General features: G+C 49.9%; 1 protein-coding gene across 4 annotated transcripts in view; it reads left to right on the top strand.

The window, feature by feature from the left end:
* Positions 1 to 4,441: 4,441 nt before the first annotated feature.
* Positions 4,442 to 10,675, top strand: part of RUBCN (rubicon autophagy regulator) — a 25,791-nt gene continuing 19,557 nt past the window's right edge. For all 4 annotated transcript variants that reach the window (XM_071565958.1, XM_071565956.1, XM_071565957.1 and 1 more), the window contains exon 1: positions 4,442 to 4,503. In XM_071565958.1, coding sequence (XP_071422059.1) covers positions 4,475 to 4,503 — 29 coding nt within the window. In that variant the 5' untranslated portion in view covers positions 4,442 to 4,474. The remainder of the gene's footprint in view (positions 4,504 to 10,675) is intronic.

Genomic DNA, 10,675 nt, shown 5'->3' with positions numbered 1-10,675 from the left:
ATATAAGGAAGAACTTTTTTTCCAAAGAGAGTGTTAGAACACTTGTCATAGGTTGTCCAAAGGGGTTGTGGATTCCCCATCCCTGAAACAGTCAAGGTAAGGTTGGACAGTTGAAGGTGTCCCTAATTATGGCAGGGGGTTGATGACTTGTAAAGGTCCCCTCCAACCCAAACCCTTCTATGTTGCAGGGCAGGGAAGAGTGTTCAGCTGGGAAGCTGAGTGTGAGATGCCTTTGCTGTCACCACAGTGCAATTAAGAGAAATAACCTGTACTGTGAACAGCAAAACCAACACAGGGTGGTTTCAAGCAGAATTATGTTTCCAAATGTCAAACAGCAGAGTTCAAACCAGGTTTCTATTTAAAAATACCACGTAAGGCTTAAAATTAGTACTGAAACTCGGAACAGTGTGTCTGTGGACATTTTGTTCTCTTTGGGTTCTTTTCAGAGTTCTTATCTTCAGCTTTTGGTCAGAGAATGATTGAGAAATTCAGAAGAGAGATTACAAACTTTGGTTTTTGAACAAGGAATCTAGTGAAGCCTTTTCTTCTTCCTTCTGTATTTGGATTCTTTGGAGCTGTTGGTATTGGTGGTGGGTCCCCAGTACACACAACCCTAGTGGGGAACTGGCTGCTGCTAAACAAAGTACATGTAACAGAGCTGGGGTCTACCTGTTTTTATACAGCAGCCCTTCCTTCATTTGAAGCTCTGTTTAACTTAAGGGATAGTCATTATTTCTGAAATCTCTACATCTTGCTCATGCTTGAGTGAAATTGGTCTGTGAGTTCCAGAGGCAGTAAAGAAAGGAGCAGATGGGCAGATAAGGTGATGGCAGAAGACAGACTTCCTTCAGAAGCCAGGCAGTAAATGCTGAAAGGAAATGCCACATGCATTTCCCCCTCTCACAATGGTCACCTGGCATTACTGGCCACATCTCAAGTTTTCTTTGGGGGCTGTGCTGAGGCTGCCATTCTAAGGGTGACTTCCCCAGCCGTGGGCCTTCAGTGGGCTCTGCACCATGACCAAAGCACAGCTTGTTTTAGGGTCTGCCCACCAGCCTGGGGAGGGAGAGCTCCACACTGAGACTCCAGGGACTGCATTGCACGTGCCCCCAGGCAGGAATAGATGTTTCCATACACACCTTGCACACACCTCCTGGCAGCAGGAACACTCCCACATTTCTTTAACTGCCCGTATACTCCACATGTGCATTTGCTAAAATAAACACTCTTGGCAAGTGTAATATCTTGAGCTCCTGTGTGTAATCCCTGTCACAGCTCTGTCCTGTGCTTGGAGGTACCTGCACTGAAATACTGTACAGATTTTTCTAGAAGTGTTATCATGAACACAAGAATGAGGGGAGTGAGTAGAGGCTTTCTGGCCTCTCCTGTTTCCTACACTACAAGCTGTTGACAAGGCCTTGCTCTCTCCATTTACCCTCTTCAGACATCTCTTCCCGTTTAAAATAAGGCCAATAACATGTTCCTGGATGTTCCTCTTGCTGTCTCCTACTGTCTAGATAAGAATGGCTCAGTTGCTGTCAAAGGACACCTTCAGCTAGTGAGAGATTTTCCTGTCAGGCAGGAGAAGCTCGTGACCACAGTGCTGGAGACTGACAGTTCCACCCCATTTTATTCCATGTGATGTGAACTTCTTCCAAGCAGAAGCTCAGATGTGGAGTCTTGGACCTGCAGATTTGGTAACTTGCACATTTTCCCCCAGATGACAAGTGGGATTGGATGACAAGTGACTGATGACAAGTAGCACTTGAGGTTCTTATAGTCAGGCTACATTTCTAAAGCAAAGATGCTATTGCCAGATTACCTAACAACTACTAATAATAGAGGTGCCAAAAGATATCTTTTTTAAAAAGCATTAAACCAAATTCCTGTGATGCTGTAGGGTGCAGCTCCATCTGGGGACTGCATCACAGGAATAAACAAACATGGGAACTGCAAAGGTGGCAGTTGCTGCCTGCCCTCGTGACAAGTGGAAATCAGACAAAATCCAGATTTTACCACATCCATGGGTTGCATTTGTTATCCAAACTGGACACCAGCTGTCTGCTGGTCAGCACAACAGAAACCAGGCAAAAGTTCTGATCCTGAAGAGTATTTTCCTTCTTTGTTCAAAATGGCTGGAACACCAGGGGGATCACAAAGGCAACCATGCAAATATCAGCTCTTGGTTTGCTATGTGGCTCTCAGGATTGCGCCAGCATCCAGCAAGGGACAAAGCTTCCAGGTGGCACTGACAGCTACAAAGAACCAGTTCTTTAAAAGTCCAGTATGACTCAGCCCTGCTGAGTTTGCATCCACTGCAAGAACACTGTGTATCTAAACCACCCACAGGCTGTAACAAGTTTTGGGTCTGGTTCTTTTCTGGGCCTTTCTTTCCCAGACTTCCTGAGCACTAGGTTGTCTCCTCACCAAAATGAGACTACATTATTTGGCTGCCCAGTGACCCCCATTGTTCCGGTACATTGTGGAGGAATTGCAGAGTAGAGGTTACCAGGTTACCTGCTGAACATGCTGAAATTCCCAGGAGGAAATGTTAAAATCACTGTGCAGAAACCACAGCCAAAGGATTGGATGCTGAGTACACCCAAACATTTCAAGCCAGAGGGGACTGTCCAGCCCAAGCTGCATGTTGTGAGCTATGACATATCACACCTGCATTGATCCCAGAAACCAGCGAGCTATTCCAGTGCACCTTCCAAAGGAGGTCTCTGCTTCCCTAGGGACATAGGCACTACCCCGATAAAAATGGTTTCTTATTCCTAACATGAAATTGCCTGGCTTCTACCAATAATTTCCAATCTGCCTTCTCTGTGATGAGCTTTTTATGATTGAAGAGTCAATAACTGTCATCTAAATCTTCTCCAAGCAGCAATCAGGTCTGCAAGATTCCAAATTCTGTATATATATGTATATATATTTATATATGTATGTATGAATAACATATATTTACAATTGTTGACCTCTGTTGGCACTCCTCAGATTTACACTGGAGGATTAATCTCCAGGTTAAGCTCAGTGCCATTGCAGAAGCTCACGTGTCTGTGTGTGATTACAAGCCTGTTTTTATGGCTTTTTATGTGCTCTCTAAATCAACATGGGCATTGACAAAAGTTAAGTAAACAACATCTATAAGTAACATATGGAAATAACATAAGGAAGTAGGGAAAAGGAGATTTTTTCTGAAGAAATTTTAAAAAACACTGTTGAGCAACATCTAGGCTATTTCTAACTTGTGGAACTAGAAGAATCTTGTAATTCCTGATTGAGGAGCTTAAATTAGATCTGTCAGCTTTATTTACATGCTCCATTTCACCAGACATGATCCTGTAATGATTGCAATAGTCCTGATGACTTCATTTTCTCCAATATTTTTACTGTGAGAGTCAACACAGTCTGATGCCCTGATACCAAACATGCCATGTACAGCCAGTGTTTTCAGTCAGTGCAGTGGGCTCTAAGCAAGATGTTTCTGCCTGGCAGCTGAGCTGAAGTTGTTCCATGCTTGTATACAATGACTTTGTATGAAGAGCCCTGGTCTCTTCATTAAGAACCTTCTGGAAAATATGTTATTGTAATTAAGACCGGCAGTATAGAACCTTGTTCCCCCATATGCTGCACAAGTACTGCACCAATAAAATAAACCACATACAAAATGTCAGGTCAAGGGGTGCTTTTTCATGTACACAGCATATATTTACCATTAAAAGTAAGAGTTACAGGGAGTTTCCATTATACAAATGCTGTTCTTCTCCGAAAGGGTAACTGGGCACTGGAATGGGCTACACAGGGAGGTGGTGGAGTCCCCTCCAGGGAAGACTGGATGTGGCACTCAGTGCCATGGTTTGACTGACACGCTGGTTTTAGATCTTGGGTTGGACTCGATGATCTCAGAGGTCTTTTCCAACCCAGTTGATTCTGTGACATGACAAGTCTGGCTTTGGTTTCTAAGGCATCAGACACTTCCAGACGTATCTGGGTTTTACCTTCTATAATAATTCATCACTGACTGTTCTCAGTCTGAAGGCAGCAGCGTCACTTTTTCCTTTCAAGTTTCATTTCACTGCATTTCAGTGGAAGTTACACCCAGCTCTGCTATTTTCCACACCCTCCTTAGCGTGGGCATGAGAACCGCTTCTGTATCTCTGCAGGTGTGATCGCAGCACGAGATGCCCCTCAGGGGCACGTTGTTTGCTTGTTTTTTTTTCCGCTGCCATCACAGTTTTCTCCTCGGGTCCTGCACGGTGTTTGGTGAGTTTTATCTCAGCAGCGGCGGCGCTTTTGGACGGGAACCGAGGCGGAACCGCAGTGCACGCCGGGAGTCGCAGTCCAGAGCGGTGCGGGGCGCACCGCGGGGCACGCCGGGAGTTGTAGTCCGAGGGTGCGGCGGGGCGGGCTCTCCCCCCCCTCGGCCCCACGTGACGGTGTCGCGGCCGCGGCGGGGCCGCGCGCGCCCGGGATGGACATCGGGCCCCACGCGGAGAGCAGGTGGGGCCGCGCGGGCGGGAGGGGCGGGTGTGCCGGGACACGGCCCGTGGGAGGCGGGACACGGGTGCGGGTGTGCCGGGACACGGCCCGTGGGGGGCGGGACACGGGCTGCGGGTGTGCCGGGACACGGCCCGTGGGAGGTGGGACACGGGCTGCGGGTGTGCCGGGACACGGCCCGTGGGAGGTGGGACACGGGTGCGGGTGTGCCGGGACACGGCCCGTGGGAGGTGGGACACGGGTGCGGGTGTCCGGGGACACGGCCCGCGGGGGTGCCCGTGGGAGGCGGGACACGGACGCGGGTGCGGTGGGCAGTGTCAGTGCCGGGCGCGGTGTGCGCTGGCACTGGGGGCAGCAGAGTCGTGTGTGCGTGCGTGGGGTGATCCCGAGCTGTGCGGGCGCGGCGGGGAGCACGGGGGGTCGCGGGAGCACGGGATGTGCGTGCGGGAGCACGGGGGGTCGCGCGGTGCCTGGGAAGCACTAGGGATGCTCTGGGGGTGCCCCTGGGGAGCTCACGTCCCGCGTGGGTGTGTGGGAGCGTGTGCGCACAGCCAGGGCACAGGTGCGGGGGTGCCTGGAGCCACCTGGGACGGAACAGCCCTCCTGGGATGGGTGGGATTGGTGCTCGCACCGGCCGTGCTGGGAGGGAGCACAAGCGGTGAACGGGCAGTGTGGCTGCCGTCACCCACGCGGGGCCAGCGCGTCGCTCTGCTCTGTGCCCTGGCAGGTGTGTTTGCCACTGGAGGGACAGCGATGGCCACGGCCTGTGCCCCCAGTGCCTGCTCTGCCTGCACAGTGGTCCCATCAGTCAGTGGCCAGTGCAGCAGCTGCCGAGCCTCTGCTTCACACACCCTGAGCTTAAGGGCGAAACCCCCCCGCCCTGGCGCTGCACTGCTGCTGTTCTGGGGGCTGTGCTGCTCGCTGGCCTGGAATCCTGCGTCCTTCCCCTTCTGCCACTCAGCTGCATCACCTCTTCAGGTGCTGAACAGAAATCTCCAGCTGCTCTTTATTTCTGGAGGCGAGGCCCTGCACCTGCACGTGGCTGGGGGTGAGCATGGCTGCACTGCAGTGACCCCGCCTGCACGGCCTTCATTGTGTGCTGCAGGCCTGGTTTTCCTTGTTACCATTTGGAAGAGCAGCAGAGGTTGTTTCCTGGAGGTGTTTTGATGACATTTACTTCAGGTTTTTGCATGTGCTTTGGTTTTGCCCCGGTGCTCATCAAGCACAGGGTGAATGTTGGATGGAAATTGGAAGTGTTGGCTGGAGAGAAAGGAGCAGCTGAAACTTGATATGGGAGAGAAGCATTCCTTATCTCAGGGGCTCAGCTCTATTCTTGCTTGCCCTATCAGCTGGAAAAATGCTACTGGTGCTTTTAAAGCTATAGCACAGGTTTGGGGTGCCTTTGGAATCGCACAGTTCGAGCTGTTCTCCCTCTTCACTAATGCTTCACACCCAGCAGGCTCCAAATAGAATTGACTACATTCACTGCTTTGTCTTTGCAAACTCATCTTGGTGCATTTTTATGCCTTTCAAGGACAAGGTCTACACTACCAGACTCTACTGTGTCATGACTAATAGGGCTGAGGTGCTGTCACTCCCAGTACATCCCCAGGAACAAGGAGGGCATCATCTGCACTGGTGCTGGCAAATGTAGGGGCTTGCTTGTTCTCCTGGCTGGCACTTATGCCCTGGGGAGGATCCCACGTGGGCCTTGCACCACCGTGTCCTTTGTGCGATAGGTTTAGTGATTTTATTCCTGGTGAGGTGCCATTTCACACTAGATTGTGCCTGTGACTGATAGTGATGGGAGAGAGGTCACCGGATCCATATTCCCATGGATCACAGGAAACACAGAAGCAAAATTGTTTTGTTGGAGTCCATCCTTCTGCTGGCACAGGAGAGGAAAATGAGGATCTCATGCTGAGTTTTTCCTCCTAAGCAGCAGGTCTGAAATGCATCAAGAGAGCAGGGACTGCAACACCAGTGTCTGTGGAGGCAACATCAGGAAGGTTAGTGCTGTCCTGCTAGACACAGAGCAGGGCTCTCAGGAGGGTGGTCGGGTGGTGCAGAGGACACAGCAGTCCCAGGAGAGCAGAGAGGCCAATGGTCATCTGGGCAAGTTGGCAAAGAGCTGCTGCCTTCAGCTTTGGGGCTGGCAAGGCCCCCAGGGACAGCGGGGCCAGAGAGGGTTCCTAAAGGGAAGCTGTGCTGGGAGTGTTGGAGGGAGATGAGTGGCTGGTCCCAGGAAGGTGTCCAGCCTTGGGACTCTGCTCTGCCTGTCACTGCCTCTGGTGCCTGAGTGCTTGTCACAGGCAGGTCCTGTGCAAATGGAAGCCCTGATGGACAATATCTTGGATCCAACAGTTGTGATCTTCTGCTTGTAAGAGGCTTAGCCAGGATGAGCAGGTAAAGCTATGTGTCATGAGAAAATTAAAAACCACCTTTAATTCGTGTTTTCTACCCTCATCCTTTGCCAGTGCAGAGCAAGAGTGCACCAGCAAACAGCAGCTCTAGACTGTGTTTGCTGGGGGAGCCTTTTGTGGTTGTGCCCCCATTCTACATCGGTGGAAGCTTTTAGTACTGGGGCAAGGCACCCGGCATGTCCCTTTTCCAGCCAGCCTGCATGTCTGTCCCTGCCTGGCACTGCGGGGCTGACCTGCTGGGCTGGCAGAGCTCTTCTGCCTTCCTCTGCCTCCTCAGCCACTCCCTGCGACTGCAGATGAATTGCACGAAGCCTGGCTTTCTTTTAATCCCTTTTCCCAGCAGTGCTGAGCCTGCAGGAGGAGCAGGCGGGGGAACCCAGGGAAGGGGCTGCTGGTTGTCTGGGAGATCTGAGGACGATGAGGCGGGAGCGGGCTCTACGCAGTGGTGGGTTACGTGGCATCTTCGGTTTCTGCAGGAGGAGCTGACAGCCAGCACCGGAATGTCCTTGGAGATTTGTCAAAGTCCCTCCACGACCTTGGCATCCTCAGCTCGACCTCTTTAGTATGCTAATAAGGATCGAGGGAGTCCTACAGGTAGAGGTCAGGATTCGAGCAGCCATTGCTTGGTGCTGCCTGCAGAGCACAGAAGGCACACAGCGGATGTTGTTTGCAAGAAAGATGAGCTTTTTTTTTTTGAATGCTACCTTTGTGATTCTGTTTTGGAAAGTAACCAGGGCTTGTTTTAATTTTAAATGAAAAAGTCCACCTGAGTCAGCAACATGGATCCCTGCTTCACCTTTGCTGAGTCACCTTTGCTGACTTGGACCAAGAGAAGTTCCTACTCTTGCTGGCATGGAGGGGCTGAGAAGGCCTTGGGGAGAGCCAGCAGCATTCCCTGTTGATGCCTGCAGCATTGGCATTAAGCCATTTCTTTCTGCAAGGCCGGATTCTGTCTTTTATCAGTCCATTGCAAAAGGTTCAGTTACATTTGGGGCAATTCCTGCTGGCAGGTTGATGTTGCTGTACCTGAAGATGGAGTTTGGGGTAGTAAAGAAAGGAGACCCAGTGCCAAGTTTATGGAGCAGGTGGTTAAAATTGGAGGCTGGATCAGAGGTTGTCTTTGAGGGAGGAGAGGGATGGAGTTGAAGTCTTGCTAGTCCTTCACCAACCATGACCCCTGTGAGCACCCTTCGCCATTCTGTCTGGGGGAACCAGGCTATGCTGGAACAGGAGAGCAGAAGCAAACATGGTTCTTGCAGGGGAAACTGTTCGTGTACTGTGACCTTCCGGGGAGTGTTGCTCACTTTGCACTTAATGTAAATAGGGGTGTTTACATGATGTGATATGAATTGGCCTTGCCCCATGTCAGGCTTTCTATAGCAGTGGCAAAGGAGAATTATTCAGAAAGAAACAAGCAGATTTCTTAGTAATATTCTGAACACCTGCTGAAATGTGGAACTTGAGGGCATCTGGGAGTTGGTCTTCTTCCATTCCTTCTGGCAGCTGAAGCCCAGGCACTTTCAGTGGGAGAGGAGCAAACCCTGCTTTTAGTTCAGGGTTAACTCAGAGTCCAGTCAAAGCTGAAATGTGGTTTGCTGTGCTCTCTCAATTTCCCTTCCACCTGCAGCCAGCTATGTAGGTCTTCATTTCTTCAAGCTTGTGTCACTGTGTTTTTCAGGATGTTCCAGCCCAGAAACAGCTGGGGTTTGGCTATCAGAAGGGTCTTGTGTGTCCAGCTTCTGAACTCGCTTGGGCCAACAAGTCCCTACAAGGATTTAATTCACTTTTGGTAGCTGCTGCCTTACCTCTGCAAAGGTGCTTCTGTTGTGCCACTCATTCTCTATGTGCTTCTGTGTTTTGTGTTTTAACACTTAGAGGTTGTTTGGTTTGAGGGTTGCTTAACTGTAGTTTCCCTGTGCTGGGAGGGATCCGTGGCTCCAGTCTCTTGGCTCCTGGTTTTCTACATCTTGGGAGACGCACAACGCTTTTTAATGAGACTGTTCATTTGGAAAGGCACATCCCTGCACGTGCTGCCCTCTCATCCATGTGTGCATCTCCTGCTTTATGTAGCATGAAACAATATGGGAGGGAGTTCCCCTGGCTCACTGAATGGGAATATCAACATTGTGGCTAAGCTTTCACTTGCATTTCCTAACTCCGAGTGTTAGAAGTATCATAGGGAGGAGCTGATGACGTTTGATCTCAGTGGCTACAGATGTTCTTTGACCAGGAACTGACAATGCCTCTCTGGGCATCCACAGACAAAGAGCATCTGCAGCCCTCAGGGCAGGGATGGGAAAAGCCGATAAATTCAGAAGAGGTGGATCTTTTCTTTTGTCTCCCAAAATCCTGTCTCCTTCAGGAAGCTGCCTTTGATTTTTTTCTGTGCATTTTTCTTCAGTCTCTACTGAGATAAAGCCCTGGCTGTGTTTTTTAGTTTAAGTACATTGTAAAGATACACATACTGCCATATGGACTGCAGCTCTGGTTTAGAACTCTAGTGCTGCCAGAGTGACAGGCTTTGCTGGTGGGATGGGTTGGCTTCTGTGTGGTTTAAGCTTAGGTGGGCCCTGAAAGTGATGAAATTGCCCTGATGAGGAAGAGGAGTGGATGGGGAGCTTGAAGTAGAGCCAATATTTGATGATCTGCTTGTTCAACTAATGAGTTTGGCAGTAGCAAACTAATCTTGAAAAGAGAATATTGGTAAGAAAAGCTTTGTTTTAAATACCAGAAGTATGTGGCCCATGTTTTCATACCAAGGGATGAAAATGAAAGCAGTTTTAAATAATGTTATTTATTTTAATTCCCTCCCTCTTTTTCCTCCCGCTTTTATTTTAGAGATCCACTTTGGTTTTGGCTGTGGGAGGGATTAACAGCTGAAACACTGGCTTATTTCTTGCCAGTTGAAAGCCTGGATTTTCACTCTAAGGTGTCAGCTCGGGTGCTCTTGTGAAAAACCCTGCAGAGGCATACCATTTTGATTTTTACACTTCTAGCTATACCTTGCAACATTCCTGTTGGTTCTGAGAGAGTGGCTCCTGTTTGAATATGTGTTTTTGACAGCTGCTGGTCCTCTGGCAATACTGTCAAGAAGCTTGAGTGTGGACCTCAGTCATGCAAAGCTTTCTTCCCCAAAGGTACTTTTGCATATGCAGGTGGCATTACCTCTCTGAACCATTGCTCCTGCTTTGTGGTAGATAATGATGTGGTGATTTCTTGCTGTATGCAGAGTAGCTGAGGGGGATGGTATTCATGAAATGCTGTGCACGGTCTAGAGGACACTAGCAGGTTGCTAATCTCTTTCCAGAACATGGTCAATGCTTTTTCCAGACAGTCAGCTTGTGCCTATAGCAGCTCAGGGCCCAGAGAGCAGCTGTACAGGTGGAGATGTAGATGTAGTGCTGCCTCCCTGGCAGTGGAGCACCTGTGCATCCTGACAGACCTGGAGTGCTCGGTGCAGTGTGCATTGGTCAGGGAGTGCCACTCTGTAAACACAGGTGCAGAGAGGCCAGTGTCTGCTAGATGTGGTGAACATCATGCCCTTCTTCACAGCTGCTGTGCTCCTGAGGGGCTCCTGCTCTTAACAGTCTCTGATAGAGAGAGCATGTGAGTGAATGGTTCAGTCTTTGCTCAGTCTTTGTTCTGTCTGTCTCCTGAGACCGCGTTGGTGGTGGCTACCAGTCATCAGAAGAATCATTATAATGTGGCTTGTTGTCCACAAACTGTGTATGGGAGACCATAGGGAGGTGTAA

Source organism: Pithys albifrons, chromosome 11 (assembly GCF_047495875.1).
Source record: "Pithys albifrons albifrons isolate INPA30051 chromosome 11, PitAlb_v1, whole genome shotgun sequence".
Lineage (NCBI taxonomy): Eukaryota > Metazoa > Chordata > Aves > Passeriformes > Thamnophilidae > Pithys > Pithys albifrons.
This window is presented reverse-complemented; position numbering and strand designations above follow the sequence as displayed.